This window comes from Periplaneta americana, chromosome 7 (genome assembly GCF_040183065.1).
Source record: "Periplaneta americana isolate PAMFEO1 chromosome 7, P.americana_PAMFEO1_priV1, whole genome shotgun sequence".
NCBI classification, from domain to species: domain Eukaryota; kingdom Metazoa; phylum Arthropoda; class Insecta; order Blattodea; family Blattidae; genus Periplaneta; species Periplaneta americana.
The window spans coordinates 27,503,055-27,520,380 of NC_091123.1; the positions used below are offsets into that span (position 1 = coordinate 27,503,055).

Consider the following 17,326-nt stretch of genomic DNA (forward strand, 5'->3'; position numbering starts at 1 on the left):
CTACTTCATGTAATAACATAAAGGTTCAATGCATGTAATATTGTTAAGTAATTGACTGTAAGAACTTACACTATTTGATTGATAGTATACTTATGGACCCAACATGCCTTTAAAATTGCTTATTGTAACTGGTTTAAGTAGGCTACTTCCCATACAAAATCTTTATTATTGATTATATTTTATTATGATTGACTTCATTTCTCACAGTGGCAATCACATGCAGCTGAAGAACCTCACTTTCTCTCTCAACAGGATAGGTATGGAATTAGTTGCTTACCATTTGGAAATTTACATAAAATAACATTTTTCTTAGAGCATAAAGTACGCAATGAAAAAGTATGTATCATTTGCGATAATGTTTTTATTTGTTTATTTATTTATTGCAAAATAATATAACAATAACTCATAATCCCACTTAATGTGCTTTCATAATTGATGAAAATGATATTTTCTAAAATTGGACATGTAAAAACATTTTATTTGATACATTATATCTTAATACGTAATATATTCTTGATGCGACAACCCATGGAGGGCCAAGGCCGACCTGCCAACTGCTCGTCTCACGTCCACATGCCTCAGCAGAGGTGAACAATCATCCAACCAGTATGGGGATACGTGTGGTCAGCATGATAACCTTTCCAGCCATTACAACTGGCATACAAAACTGGATTATGCTACTTATTGTAGCTCCCCAAATTTCTTACAAAACTGGGTGGCCATTGGCCGAAATTTCATGAGAAAATTTCTTCCCCCATGAAGAATCTTAATAATTACCCAAATGAGAAAGAAGTATGATAGTGTAACAACAATTAGGATCACTGTATGAATATGGGTTCTTACAACAACGAGTTTCCTGAAAGAACAAACTCGGAACAGAGAATGGTGGTCAACAAAGAGAGAAGAAAAATCTTTCTTCTCTTGTATTTTGTGGTTATTAATACTGTATGTGGTACGTCTTTAGTTAGTCTACTTCAAGTTTCCTGAAACTTCCTTGTAGATTGTTGATCACGATTGAAGAATTTTCATTGTTTTGATTGTTTCTGCGAGTAATGATGGATTTGGTGCTTAACAGCTTCATGTTGTCTAGATCGAGGATGCATTCTCGCTTATTGGCAAGCTCCTTTGTCCAAAGTTCTGGAAAAAAAATACATATATCAAAACCCCGTGGAAAAACACAAACATAGGAAAACTTTGAGGCATAAACAGAGGATATAAAACAATAAAAAAGAAAACTTATGTAAACATAATTTGATTTTGCTTTGTTTTCAAATTAAATCTAAATTAGTGTACCAACAGCTGTTTACAGAATGCTTAAAATGATCCCCAAGGGCCTGAGTGCAATTCTGGTAATATGTTAAAACTGCTTACTTTTTCGTTGATGTGAAAACTAAAGCAACGAAAATAGGATATAGTGAGGATCACGACAAGAGGAGTTCAATAGTTCCTAAAAGACTCATTTGGCCGCTTCTTCAGTGTTGCCAACAAATACCAGATATCACCAAAGAGGATAAAGTCACAATGTCATATATTGAAACAATAATCTATCTAAAACTGGTTTAACAATGTGTACACATCTTCTAGTGCCTAATAATAATAATAATAATAATAATAATAATAATAATAATAATAATAATAATAATAATAATAATAATAATAATATAATTACCACATCTCATCTTTATGTTGAAAGATGTTTTCTAAATGCTTCAATAATTTGTGAAAAAGTATATTTTTCTCCTGGATCTCTCGCACATTATGTTGATGATTAGTATGGTACTGGTAGTTTAGTATGATCTAATATTAAAATGTATTTTTTCTGACAACATGAAATTCATTGCTTTGACTGAACAGTTTATGATTGACTAGACCTAACCTAAAAATGTATTTGTTTGATCATGTGAAATGATTAGTACGAATTCCGACAAATTTTGAAATGTATACCCTACTCCTAAGTCGCTATCATGCTATTTCCTCTCTTGGACATTTTAATAAAAATTAGCCACGTGCATGTTTCATACCAAATAGGTCTATAAGTTATTTCTTATTTAATTACACTTACTTGAATATAGTGTTGAATTGAGTCACAACGCAACACAACTGAATTATGTATTGATATTAATATTAATACTGGTATTACCAATTAATTATTAATTACGTTCAAATTTCACAAGCTTAGTTATACCGATACCAAATACCTTGTAAGTTATTTAGTTATACTTCCATTTCATCAGTTTCCTGTACTGCAAACCAAAATTATTGCTGCCAACATAACACTTAGAAAATGACTGCCAGTTGTCGTATTTGTCAGTACCGGTACTCGAAATTCGAAACAAAGTTGGTGAAGGAAAGTTCAATCTGCCATCTAGAAAATCACTGTAATCTACTAGCATATTTCTGTAGTGCTCGGGAAAAGTGACACAAGTCAGTTTCCAAAAACCTTTTTTTGATAATTTATTGACAACTTACGGAACATCTGTTCACTTGGAAAAAAATACATAAGTATTCCTCCCATTACAATAATTCATACTGAAAAAAATCAAATCGACATAAACCAGTGTAAGTTGTTAATAAATGATCAAAAAAGATTTGTGGAAACTGACTTATGTCACTTTTTCCGAGCACTGCAGATTTAGTAATAAGGGAAAAAGGTTAGGTTTCACCCTTAAGGTATAAAGTAAGCTAATCCGGACTAATAAAATTATCAATAAATATCGATGTGACAACAGATTACTTGCCTATCATCTCTGCCATTGGCATAGTCCCACCAAGCTCTTTTGGGAGAACTTTTGGATCCACTCGTTTCGTTAGACTTTCCTCAGATTCGTGAATCTGAAAATTACATACAAATACTCACATATAAATGCTTTCTTGTCCCTCAATAACATTTTAAAATCCAAAATACTAACTATAACTACAGGTACTAAATTAAATGTTTTAAAAAACCATTGTCCATCCTGTTTTATGTTATGTCTCAAATACTTAGAGACTCTCAAAATGATCGTTATATGCGATATATATGTTGGAAATAAAATGCTTCGAAGAAAATGCAGAATTGGAAAAACCGGGAAATCAGAAATCTTTTCAATGAATCTGATGTCACTGATATAGTAAAAAATAGAAGATTTAAGGTGGGTAAGTTATTTTTCTGATGTAGAGAAGAAACTTCACTGTTAAGGATAGGATTGTCAACTGTTTTGAAGAAAATACAGGAGACTAAGTGACCTACAATATTTCACATAGAAAATTGACAAATTATTCAATTCATTTAGTGGTACTAAAAAACTTTATTCTATAATTGGGTAGTTAGGCTTAAATTAAGAGTATTTTGAGACATTTTGCCTCGCGTAATAGTTTCAAACAAATTGTAAAAATTGCCTACATTAGTAGTTGAAGTTGACGTGATTTGCAGTTCTGATTTGATTAAATGTGTCATGCTTCTGTTTCCAACACTTACTGTTCATAAGAGAAAACACTCTCTGTATAAGCTTTGCTGCCTGGAATACGTACAACACAATTTGCTACTTTTTTTTTTCTCCTAAATTTTTACCTCTAACAATTGTTTGATTTTAAACTGTGAGCCTTACAACTATTTGTGGCAACTATTACCTTCTACAGAGATTCCACATTTCAGTGCATCTCTGGAACAACAGAATCTGTTATACAGGGTGGAAGTGAAATAGCCTTACAGATTTCCAGAGCGAATAGCTCATGTTATATGTAACAGAATACTATAATATCATATTGGTGGAAAATTCATAGTTTTTCAGAAAAAAAAATGTTTTTTCCTCAAATGTTTAACAATCTCTTATTGTGTAACTATTGCGAGTAGGATCGTAATTTTTATGCATATCGATTGGAAATCTAATAAAGGATAATATTTATCCCTTGGTATATTTCAATAGCATGCACGGTTTTTGTGTACATTTAATTTTGAAAACCCCTAAATTCAAGCCATTGTACGAAGCAAGCGAGTGACAACGTCTTGGCAGAATGCAGCTTACATACGGAGACTTACTGAGTTCGTTGACTTCTTACATCTGTATCACGAGTAGAGTGTATTAGTGACGATGTTGCCGGACTGCTGCAACTAATTTTCTAATTAACCATGCATTTAATCACAAAATGTAAAATAGATTTTCTATTTATTTATGTGTACCCTATCATCCCTTTCAATCTGCAAGGTTATTTCACTTCCACTTTGTATAAATCACCTTCAGTCACTGAAAAATTAAATGTTTCAAATATTTTTTACATTATGCAAGAATAAGGGAGAAAAATACTCGAAGATAAGAAAAATACAGGAGTCAGGAGACTGTTAAAAATTAGGGTTAAATATAGAAGATCCCGGGAAATGCGGGAGGGTTGGCAACTGTAGTTAAGGACTTTCTTTGATTTGGAACCAAATGGCAAATAACCTCTCTGCAGATCAAGACATAAGTAAAAAGATGAAGTTTATCAAGATTTAATAAAAATTGGAGGACCCACTGATGCAGTTGGGAATGGTCTTCAGAAACCTTCTCAGTTAAGTAAGTAAGTAAATATATGCACATAAATAAATTAATAATCCTAGTGTGACAGCCCATAGAGGGCCAAGACTGACAGGCCAACTTGTGGCCTCACATCCACATGCCTCAGCATCGAAGCACTACTGAGATATCGTGTGGTCAGCGCTTCAAACTCATCATGATGCTGGGTGGGAACCTGTCTCATACACTGGCAGAAATTTCAGAAGAAAATTTCTTCCACATGAGGATTCGAACCAGTGTTCATTCCTCAACGCGAGTCCAGGCATGATGCCTTAGACCACGACGCTACAGCATGGGACACATAATAAGGTAAGGTAATTATAAGCAATTTAAATATGACATAATAACGTTCAGTTACAAATAATGAAAAAGTTCCTTAAGCACTGTTGCACCTTTTTTTTTTACAGCTCATTTGTGAAATATCTCATGGACTTTTCTTAGTCTGTATAAAATAATATGTACCTATTATAAATTGAGCCGTGTATGCCGGCTCAGATTCATCTGCGCTGCGTCATCCGTGCAGTTACGGGCATTAATCTCTATCATTAGTGCAGGAGTGACAGAGATGGATAGACTGAGGTTACCATGAAATTTGACAGCATAAGGGAAGAAGAAGAAGAAGAAGAAGAAGAAGAAGAAGAAGAGGAGGAGGAGGACGAAGAAGAAGAAAAAGAAGAATCTCTGTCATTAATGTAAAATGTAATATAGGCTTACATCTCTTAGAAATTAATGTACTGGTATTGATGATACAAACTGCCTTTTTGTTTCTAGTTTTTTAATCAGAATAATAATTTTGTTAGTTTATCCCTATTTCTCAATACACTTACCCTGAATCTGCTCCTCATCTTCTCACTCACCAAGCCACTAATAATGTCGTACAAGTATCGCAATGCTGCGGGTACGTTGATCAGATGAATTTCCTTATGGCGCATGGGTATTGATTGCTAGAAAAATATAAAATCATTATTATAAAATGCGAGGTCTCAATTAAAAATGTTGTTGTTTTCTAATGCCAGGCGTTTGACAATAAAGTCATTTGACCTCTTGCACTCCAATATTTTTCAAAGATATTATCATGACTAGCCACTGAAGCACAGATTTTGAGGTGTTCCGAATCCATTTCTTGGTTTGAGTTGCACAATGGGCAGTTAGGGGACTGATATATTCCAATTCTATGCAGATGTTTGGCCAAACAATCATGGCCTGTTGCCAATCTAAATGCAGCTACAGACGATTTTCGTGGTAAATCGGGAATTAACTGTGGATTTTGATGTGATAATATTCGTGAAACGTCGTCTTTCTAGTTGCTTATGTATCGGACAGATTTTAACAAATTTTCATGCAAGAAATAAATTCAATTTTGAAACTGAAGAAGATGCAATAGAATCATCTACAAGTTTTAATGCATCTTTTAAAGTCTCGACTGCTTCTATTCAAGCAGTAACTTTGAACAATCCAGAGCAATAGTAGAAACACAACCTGAGGTATTTCATGCATTAAAGAAAAGTAGTGCCCATACTTTGCACTTTATAAGGCCTGTTCCCAGTTAGTGGAATTGAATCAAACAGAATTTCTCTTCACAATGTATTTAAATGGAAGGTGGCAGAAAGCGGCACGTCGAATCGAAGCGAATCGAACAGAATAGAATTCATGAGCTAGAATATTTATTCCACTGCAGGAACAGAATTTCTTGTTTCGGGCATGATCGTAAGTTCTCGTGAAGCCTTCGTGAAAAAACAAATGAACCACATCCATTCTTGGCAGCTTAATTTGTTTACTGTTCAGTTATTGCTGAAATAGTATGTATGGGCTATTCCATCTCAAATCGACCGAAATATAGAGAAAATTGACCTTGCAATTTTTAAATAAAATAAAACTTTTTCTGTCCGTTGACAACTGTGATACAATGCTTTGTGCAAAGTTTGAGGCATCAGAACTTCATAGTGTTTAAATTAAAAATATTTAAATTTATCGTATTTTCATAAAATTAGCAACTTTAAACTGTTGTGGCTCCGAAACCCTTTCACCCAATGATCAAAATCATGGTTTATTTTGATGCTGAGAAATTAAAGTTTATATTGACATGTAAACAGTTTTTCTTACTTTTTATGGAAATGGAGAAATTCAGATTTTTCTTCATTAAGACGCCTTTGCCCACGAAAAAATATTTTTAAAATATATGGTTAGATTCCGCACTGAAAGTACAAATAAACATATTTTTTACTGGTGCACCGTTGATAAGAAAGTATTGAAAATATCAAGTAAAGGAAATAAATAGTATGCGCGTGAACTAACCAGCTGACTGTAGGTAGTCGAGACAAGCAAGGCCGGAGACAAACATGTGATGTGTCGTCTAGCAGTCATGGCTGGGCTAGCTTTATCACAAGTTTTCATAAACACAGGAGTAAAATGACGCCCAATGCTCGCTTATCTTCAGCTCTCGGCTAGTGCTTGGGGTACTGCGCTGTTCAAGACTAGGCGTGTGAAAATCATTTATTTAATACCCTCGAAACTTATTGCCGAGCCACTAAGCAAACAATGCCGAATCCCTCTTAATAATGCAAGGTTTTTTCTCAATATTTTTTACATTTTTACAAATGGGCAAAAAGCCTAGAAGTAAGTAAAATCAGATTATCTGTCTCTCTGTATAGAATAAAAATAAGGATTACTTTTAATCATAACCTACTAAATGTCAGCTTCAAAATGAGCAGTAAATGGTTCCAGAGTTCTGAGCGCTGAAAGAGGCTTGTTTTTATAGAAGACGCTAAATTTGTCGCTCAATAATACGAAAACCGTTTGACTTTCGATAGTATATTTTTGAAAATGCACTCTCCTCAGCACTTTGTATAAATAGGGAAAAAAAATTAGAGTATTAAAAAAATGCGAGGTTTTTACTGATCGATTTCATATGGAATAGCCCGTATACAAAAATCGCAATGTAATATGAACGGATTCGGTTCGATTCCGCTATGTGGGAGTGCGCCTTTAGACAGTCAGTAGGACATTTCTGTTCTTAAGGAATCGCTCTGTTTTGCATAAAGCTCCTAACATTACCAAATCAATAACAGTTGAGAAAAATAGTAGATACCTCTCCCCATCGGACGAGTGTGGTGAACTCCGTGGGTGACCAAATAGTGGCCTGCGCTGCTGACGCCTCCGCCATGTCACCTACATGTGTGAAGCCCATCACCTGTGACTCCTCGTCTTCCATGAGAACTTCGTATGTGACCATGTGTGCCTTTGTCATGTCTGCATTTGTGTGTTTTTTCGGGTCAAACTTGTCTGAAAGGCAAGACATTGTAAATAGTTCTCTTAATATATCACAAAATATCTCAGTATATGGTAATTTCATTACTATAGAATTTTGTTATTCTAGGTTTAATTTGTAATTCAGTAAATACAAAATATTCTTTGTTCTTAACTTCTGTGATAAATTGTCTAGCTTTCATTAATCAGGTAATCTTGTCGTACTTTAATTTTTATTGTAATTGTAATTGTAAATTTAATATTAATTGTAATTTTATTCTTCATATTATAGTTGTAATCCCCTGGTAGAGGGGCAGAGAAGGCCTGATGGCCTTATCTCTACCAGGTTAAATAAATAAATACTAATACATTGACACTAGAATATCATAGGAAACATAGAGGGTGAATATGAACTGTAGGTACAAACTACATAAAGTGATTGCTGAAGGAAAAGGAACAAAAACGTTCATGTGAATACATGCAGAGGTGTGCTGCCCCGATATTTTTTTCTGCTACCTGCGAGCACCCTGTTTCTTTATATTTATTTTTAAATTAAGTCTTATTTGCGTCTTACTGAACTTTGTATAAGCATGGATTAGTAGTACCAGTATGTATAATAGCAGTGGCATTATTAATAAATAGACTTCGTAGAATTGCCACACGCAGCACGCAATCAGGTTGCCGATGTACGGTAGTATAGAAGAGGTGAGCGACCTCCCGGTCTCGTAGTAGCAGCAGTTCATGTTAACATTTGTGACCGGTCCAAATAGACGCAGCAGCTACAGCTAATGCATACCTATGTAAGCACTTGTTTTTGCATTATTGTGGCAAAATGTACGTAACTCTTCATTGCAATGCACATTTTCAAGGATGATATGAGTATCTTACATTTAAGAGTTAATATATCTCACTATAAAATAATTGTGTATTTACATGTTTAGACATTTCCTACTTCAATGATCATTCATTATATTTCTTGAATGCAGGATACAGGTTTTATTGTAACCGCAATATACTGCTCAGTGTTTACATCTGAGGCATACTTGATCCTTTGCACGTCCTCTTCTCATACAGTCTATACTGCTTGCGAAGTAAACCTTACGATTCTCTTGGCAATTCCACGAAGTCTACTAATAAATAATAATACACATAATACAGTATTTAAAAGTGCACTTAAACCTACATATAATATCCCACCTTCTTATTCGAGCCTTTGCCCGTAATTCTGGAAATTTTTGCTGGTCAGTTTGTTTTCTTTCGTGTATTGGTGTGTGTGCGTGCGTGCGTGCGACTACAATAAGTGTTATCTTGAAAGCTCTTGTTCTGATGATATGTAATTCAGTGTAAATTCATATTTAAATCGTCTTAAAAATGTGATTATTCATTATAAGGGATCACGTACCAGGAAAACAAATATTTTGTTGTTGTTTTCTGATGCCAGGCGTTTGAAAAGCTAATACATTTGAACAGAAGCTTGTTATATGTAATTAGCTTAAGTAACGAACTCAACTTACTGATATTATACAGCACCACTCGGCGACCATTGCTGTCTTTAAATGGCGATACGTATATATATCTGAAAAACAAGAGGAAGATTTGTTACAGCAATTGACAAAAATTAATGCATCAAAAAAGTGTCAGCACATTAAATACTGAACACAGAACTACAATTTAATGGTCAATAAAGGATGTTCGAGGGGGAGGGACTTTTTTTTCCAAAACCAGAAACAATGACCTGAAATCCCCGCCCACTTTACTGCACAAGCACCCGCAAGATTTTTTTCTCTTGTACGGAGGAAGGGACATGAAGACAAACTGCAGCCTGAGGCTTATTGTGCTTACCATTCCTATTCTGTGAATGATTGGGTAGCCGAACGGCGCGCTCTTGTACAAGTACAGCACACTGCACCGTGAACTTAACCCGGTTATGGTATGGATGATGATGATTATTAGTATTATTAGTATTATTATTATTATTATTATTATTATTATTATTATTATTATTATACTTACTGGCTTTTAAGGAACCCGGAGGTTCATTGCCGCCCTCACATAAGCCCGCCATTGGTCCCTATCCTGAGCAAGATTAATCCAGTCTCTATCATCATATCCCACCTCCCTCAAATCCATTTTAATATTATTTTCCCATCTACGTCTCGGTATCCCTAAAGGTCTTTTTCCCTCCGGCCTCCCAACTAACACTCTATATGCATTTCTGGATTCGCCCATACGTGCTACATGCCCTGCCCATCTCAAACGTCTGGATTTAATGTTCCTAATTATGTCAGGTGAAGAATGCAATGCGTGCAGCTCTGTGTTGTGTAACTTTCTCCATTCTCCTGTAACTTCATCCCTTTTAGCCCCAAATATTTTCCTAAACACCCTTAACCTATGTTCCTCTCTCAAAGTGAGAGTCCAAGTTTCACAATCATAAGGAACAACCGGTAATATAACTGTTTTATAAATTCTAACTTTCAGATTTTTCGACAGCAAACTGGATGACAAAAGTTTCTCAACCGAATAATAACAGGCATTTCCCATATTTATTCTGTGTTTAATTTCCTCCCGAGTATCATTTATATTTGTTACTGTTGCTCCCAGATATTTGAACTTCTCCACCTCTTCAAAAGATAAATTTCCAATTTTTATATTTGCATTTCGTACAATATTCTCGTCACGAGACATAATCATATACTTTGTCTTTTCGGGATTTACTTCCAAACCTATCTCTTTATTTGCTTCCAGTAAAATTCCCGTGTTTTCCCTAATCGTTTGTGGATTTTCTCCTAACATATTCACGTCATCCGCATAGACAAGAAGCTGATGTAACCCGTTCAATTCCAAACCAACGGTCCAATGCCGGAAGTTACCCAGCAATTTTGCTTCAATTGGTTGAGGGAAAACCCCGGAAAAAGCCCCAACCAAGTAACTTGTCCCAAATAGGACTTGAACTCGGGCCCACTCCTTTCACGGTCAGACGCGCTAACCGTTACTACACAGCGGTTCCCCGAGCCTGTTTTTTTTTTCTTTTTCTTGTATACGGAGGAGGGACCCGAAGGCTTGCACTGCATCCTGAGGCTTATTGTGCTTACCACTCCTATTCTGTGAATGATTAGGTAACCGAACGGCCGCGCTCTTGTACAAGTACAGCACGCTGCACCGTGAAGTGAATCGGGGCTGTGTTATGGATGATGATGTGTGATGCGGTTCCTGGAGCCTTACTCACAATGCAAGGCAGAACCCTGTGCCCCTACGCATATGGACGTGAAAGCCCCAAAAATTAAAAAAAAAAAAATGGCCAAAACGGATATTCAGGACAGACTTTTTTTTTATAAAACAAGAACGACTGAGTTGAGAACCCCGCCTACTTTACTGTAGGACCCCGGCGGGTTTAGCCTGCTAGAAATTTGGTAAAAGAATGCAGCCCTCCGTTGCCTCTGACATCCTTTATTGTACGTGCAAAAGTGATAAGGCATTTTTAATACGAAAAATATGCAGTCTGACCCATAAGCGAGCTCGAGCGAATACGTGGACGAAGATTTCATGCTGTTTTATCTATGCGCACTTTATTTTCATGTCTTTCTTTATTTAATCTGTCGGAATTAAGACAACCAAGTTTTGTCTGCCACAGCACTAGAAATACAAACACAAATATCAAATACAGAGAAAAGAAATTATTAAGAAAAAGAAATAGACGTAAAGATACAAACTACAAAAAGAGAAAGAATATACGAGTACAAAAATAAATCATAACAGATCCAAGAGAAAAGTATAAGATTATATATATATATATATATATATATATATATATATATATATATATATATATATATATTGTAAGGGGTTTAAGTGCTGTCCTTTTCACAGTCTTCGGAGACGATCTACAGGATCAAAAAATGTCCATACATCATAGAGTCAAAACTTGACAGTTTTCCCAGAAAAAAAAATATTTCGTCTCTTATTTTATTCGCGTTATACTGCTCATATCGTTACTAAAATTACGAAAACAATTACATCAGTAGGTATATCTAGCAAAGAGTTAATATTAGTTTAAATACATATTTGTATGTTCTATCACGTTTTCGTGAAATTAAATAAAAATGCATGCTTAAATTTGTTAATATTCTGACGTGAGAGGCGTGGCAACGTGTTCAGCAGGCAGTGCTCTGCACAGACGTAAGTACGAGTCAGCTGACTTCAAGCTCTCTGTCCATAGCTCTACTGCCGAGCGGATGGCAGTTCGGTACCAGGTATTCGATAAACAACTTACAATGTCATTCACAGTTTAGGAATATCATATGAGTCGTTCAGAGCAGAAGTGGTGTAAGTCAAAAACTGGTAATGAGGGTTAAAGTAAACATTCTGTAAAATACAGCGCAAAGTAGCAATTAATATTCAATTTATTTAAACTATTAGTAGTCAGTGGATAGGAAGAAGGACATATTAATTGCTACTTTGCGCTGTATTTTACAACATTTTTACTTGAAACTTCATTACCCAATTTTGACTTACACCACTTTTGCTCTGAACGGCTCATATGTTATTAATTTATGGAGAAAGTCGTAATTCAAGTAAGGCAAGAAGATGTGCCATCAGTGTTTTCCGTAATGAAGATTACCTAATCGGCGAACTTTTATAGCAGTTTTTCAACGATTATTACAAACTAGGAATCTCTTACCTCGTTTCGAAAATCACACAAACAGAAATTTCTTTAAAAATGGCACTGCTTTATGGAAGCGGAAGAGATTAAAATGTTGCATTTAAAAAGTTCGTGTGATTTTGTGCTGTAAACCATTATTGTTTATTGTTTAGACGTACAATAAAAAATGGACCAATATTGCCAATATTGTTAAATAAAATGGAAATTTACCATAAAGTTCTATTAATGAGATTGAAAGTTTGTATTTGCTGTTGGTTTTATGTAAACAACGCTCCGCCCCTGCATTAGAACAGAGCATCTGTTTTGTACCGGTATGTCTGTATCCGCTCGAGCTGAACTGTGTACTTGTAAACCCCCTCCTCCCCATCCAGCAACGTTGCCAAACGCCTAATATTGTAAACTTTAATAATTAGTTAAATATTGGAATTAGAAAAAAAATTGTGAGGACATTTTTTTTCTTTGTGACATGAACAATCATCAGTTAAAATAATGGCATTTATACTCCTTACACCCTGTATTAATTGTCCAATAAGCTGTGTTGGAAAGAGTGGGTGAAGAAAGAATGATGCTGAAACTGATATGGAAGATGAAAAAGAATTGGTTGGGTCACTGACAGAGAAGAAACTGCCTTATGAAGGTTGCACTGGAAGGAATGGTGAATGGGAGAAGAATTCGGGGCAGAAGAAGATATCAGATGATAGACGACATTAAAATATGTGGATCATATGCGGAGACTAAGAGGAAAGCAGAAAATAGGAAAGATTGAAGAAAGCTGGGTTTGCAGTGAAAGACCTGCCCAGAACACGTATGTATGTATGTATGTATGTATGTATGTATGTATGTATGTATGTATGTATGTATGTATGTATGTATGTATGTATGTATGTATGTATGTATGTATATGTATGTATGTATGTATATTTAATAGTAATATTTCCAAAACTTTTTACAATTAAGTAAAAATCATCAGTTTACCCTTACTGCATTTGTACTCTATTCAGTAAGAAAATGTTTACAAAGTATGGTTTTGAATACTATTAAATTCCGTCGGTCCCTGATGTCAGTGGACGTTAGCGAGATTGATGTTGATGTCTTATGTGTTGGTACCAGTGTTGTAGTTGGGCCGGTACGCCGTACCGTATAAAATAAAAAACTGTTACCGTACCGGAAAAAAATATAAACTCGAAAATATATTAACTATGTTTAAATCTGCAGTGCTCGGAAAAAGTGACATAAGTCAGTTTCCACAAACCTTTTTTTTTGATAATTTATTAACAACTTACACTGGTTTATGTCGATTTGATTTTTTTCTGTATGAATTATTGTAATTGGAGGAATACTTACGTATTTTTCTCCAAGCGAGCAGATGTTCCTTAGGTTGTTAATAAATTATCAAAAAAGGTTTGTGGAAACTGACTTGTGTCACTTTTCCCGAGCACTGCAGAAATAGTCTTTAATATACTTTGAAATGGATGATGTTAGCTATTTGTAAAACATTTTGATTTTGATATCTGCCATAAAAGTAGCGTCTGGCATCTCATATCCTTTTTTTAAATGCTTGTCTATTGGTTGTTTTATCGAAAGCCATGGTCTGGCACTTGAGTAGTTCCGATTTATTAGTTTCAAGCTTGCTTAACGCAGTGGTATTTCTATCCCTAAGTAATTAACACTAACTTTATGGCATTGCACCTCAAGAATTCTGCTACACTGAGTCGCTAATTTCAAAACTTGCGTAGATGCCTTCGCATAACACTAATTTTATGGCATGGCGCCTCAAGAAATCTGCTACACTGATTCACTAATTTTAAAACTCCTTCAAGCGTAATGCTAGCAGTTTGCTAGAGGAGGGAAATATTGTTAATTTCCGTGCGTTCATGAATCCTGAGTCCGGGTACATGTTATAGATTCTATTCCAATTTCAACTAAAGAATGTGAATGAGCATTACTGCAATGAACGATATCTGTACTAAGAAAAGGAATACTCTTCCAGTAAAAGAGTTCCTAGACTTTTGTTCCTAAAAAATGTTGGGCCACCAGTGTCGGTATTTAATTTCTTGCCTTATATGCATTGTAGCTGCGATCTGAAGGGGCGGATGCATGACGAACAAGTAACTTTGGAAATGAAGTCCATATAGAGTCTAGTCTGACCAAGGAGACTTCAACAGTACCCCCTAAAATTTGTTTCCAACTAGAGGACTGGTTGGTATGGCTAGTATACGTAGGTGTATAGGGATGGTAGGTAACTGAAGCGGAAGTCAAGGTACATCGATAGAACTTGAAATACAAAAATAGCATTTATGCCTACCGAATTATATTTTATGGTAAAATTTGCCTATGTGTAATGACTTCTATCCAATTCTATTCATTATAAGTTGGCATCCCTCATAGGTTACTTTCTTTTCAACTTTGTACTGCACCCGTATTACAGCGCTTATATCGCATGACATGCACGTTGCCCGGTTCAGTCAGGATGTTAGCTAGTTTCCGGGTAGTCTTCTTCTAAGATGGTGAGTGTAGTACAATCCTTTTAAACGGTACGTACAAATAAAGAAAATCGAGTGTTAAGATATAAATTTTCAATACCGATATTGTGAACTTGAAGAAATGAAACAGGGAGAAAACAGCAGGACAGAAATTGAAGTTGAACATGGAGGAGCATAAGGTATGTATCTGCATATAAACTTACCTATTTTAAGTTTGTTAGGTTATTTACAATTTTATTATTCTGTTGAAATCGTTTCGTAAAAGAAACGCCTATTCATGTATATCATACAGGTTATTACTGGTTATTATTGTCTGGTACGACGTTTAGAGCATTGTGGTGTATGGAAGAATTTAAAATTATCTATAAGACTCGACATAGCGTACTAAAATCTGTATTTTACTCTATTACATTTTAAAAAGATGTACTGCAGCTTTTATAAAACCATGGATGTGAAGAACAGGGCTAGCGTTTTGACGATTCAGTTTTTGTCAAAGGACTGTATTCTGATATATTTATTACGAATGAACAGATAATTAGGATTAATTTCTGGAATAATTTGATGACTGGTGGGGGTAGAGCTCAAGGTTTTCATGACTTCTGCACCGTACTGGAATGAGATGAAGTACAGGGACATCACTTTATTTTTACTTGCATTTTTATTGTACCTGCTTTTCTGAATGTACTTGACTCTCACCCCTTTCACTGATGTCCTTGCTAACGTCAGCCACACAAACTTACGGCCGCTGTTGCTAGCAGTGAAGTAACCACTACAGAGTACAGTGTGTTTCAGAAATATGTTGCATTTTCTATAGAAGAAAGAACTTATATTATTGAACTTTATTTTCACACAGGTATGGTGTGCTAAGTCCACACGGATAAATTCAGTTATGCTACACAAGTGAAGATTAGAGTTACCGAAAGTACGGTACCCTACAATATGGTACTGTACTTAACAGCATTAATAAATTTAAACAAGAGTTTTGTTTTACTGTTTGTAGTTATGAAGGGCGATGGCGGAAACTGGAATTAAAATATAAACGAATGTGAACAACAGTTTTTTTCACGCTTTTCTTATTATATCATTATGGAATATTTTCGTAGAAATGTCATTAATCTGATAGGTAAATTTAGAGCAACAGGGTGCACAGAAAGGAAGAAAAGTGTAAGATAACCAACAAAAGTGACAGAAGATGCCGTAGAAGATGCTAGAGAAAGGATGCAGCGAAGTCCTAATAAGTCTGTCAAGAAGTTAGCTGTAGAAATTGGAGTTTCTTAGGGAAGTACTCACAAAATTCTCAGGAGTAAATTAGGTTAGTAATATGCTGAATAAAGTAGACATTACATAATGAATATAACCGCCTGAAAAGTTAACTTTGTGAAAAAAATATATATTGTTACTACTCTACTGTTTTTTGAAAAATACCGTAAAAGTAATGATCAAACTGAAAATCGTAATAGGCCTACTGTATTTTCTGTAACATAAATGGATATACTACTTTTCTCTCCTCCTGTACCTAGTAAAATGATTTGTTTACATATTGCACTAGCAAGACCAAACTCCTGTAATGGAAGGGGGGTAACAGTCTTTCCGAGTATAGCCAGGTTAATGTTAAAAATGTTGGTAAAAATAAAGTGATGTCCCTGTATGTACCCACTCAGATTGCTCTTTCTTTTTTCTTATATCGCGTATGTAGGATCTTCGGGTGTATCAGTAGACCTTTTTTTTACTATTGTTGAGTTGCTGTTTCTATTGTATGTTATAGATGGCATGTGTTCATGTAACAGATTTTAAATTTTGATTAATATTTACGATATTTGTTATTGATGCGATGATGAATCATGATATGGCATTTGCCTTTGTGACCAAGGGAAACTCTGTAAAGCCCTAGTCAAATTGGCCGGTCACGGAATTTGAAGTCGGTAAGTGCCTCCCGAATACGAGTCTCAAACGTTACCGTCTAAACCAACTCGCTCATTATTTTTTACTCTCAGGAAAAATCCGGTACTCAAATTTGCAGGCGACTGAATGGATTCCGTTATAGTTATGGGAATTTCGGCAACGAGAAAAATCCCGGTGAAACACCGATCCCACTATGCACCGCACGCAAGAGAAAAAAATCTATTTAAATCATTGAAAATAACCTAAAAAATTGTAGTACACCACTCTAGAGATACGCTGTGGTTGCTGGGAAATCTATAAACGCATACAATACTCCCCAAAACCTTCGTTTCTCATATAGCCTACTCGAACCATGACTTTCTCAGACATTTTCACATGAAATCCTCACGTAACCCTATGGTAGCACCACAGTCTAGTATATACAGTCACGAAGCTCAATACGTAGGGAATATCCATCCATAGATAGTTGCTAACCACCAGGATCGCTAATATCGCCTCATTACAGA

At 35.3% G+C, this 17,326-nt stretch overlaps 1 protein-coding gene across 1 annotated transcript in view; it reads right to left on the minus strand.

Moving 5' to 3' along the window:
* Positions 1–815: 815 nt before the first annotated feature.
* The window catches only part of Cralbp (Cellular retinaldehyde binding protein), a 77,648-nt gene continuing 61,137 nt past the window's right edge, over positions 816–17,326 (minus strand). Inside the window, exons 4-8 of the mRNA XM_069830506.1 lie at positions 9,290–9,351; positions 7,618–7,811; positions 5,357–5,473; positions 2,739–2,832; positions 816–1,137 (exon numbers count right to left, since the gene is read on the minus strand). Of these exons, the coding sequence (XP_069686607.1) occupies positions 965–1,137; positions 2,739–2,832; positions 5,357–5,473; positions 7,618–7,811; positions 9,290–9,351 (640 nt within the window). The 3' untranslated portion in view covers positions 816–964. The remainder of the gene's footprint in view (positions 1,138–2,738; positions 2,833–5,356; positions 5,474–7,617; positions 7,812–9,289; positions 9,352–17,326) is intronic.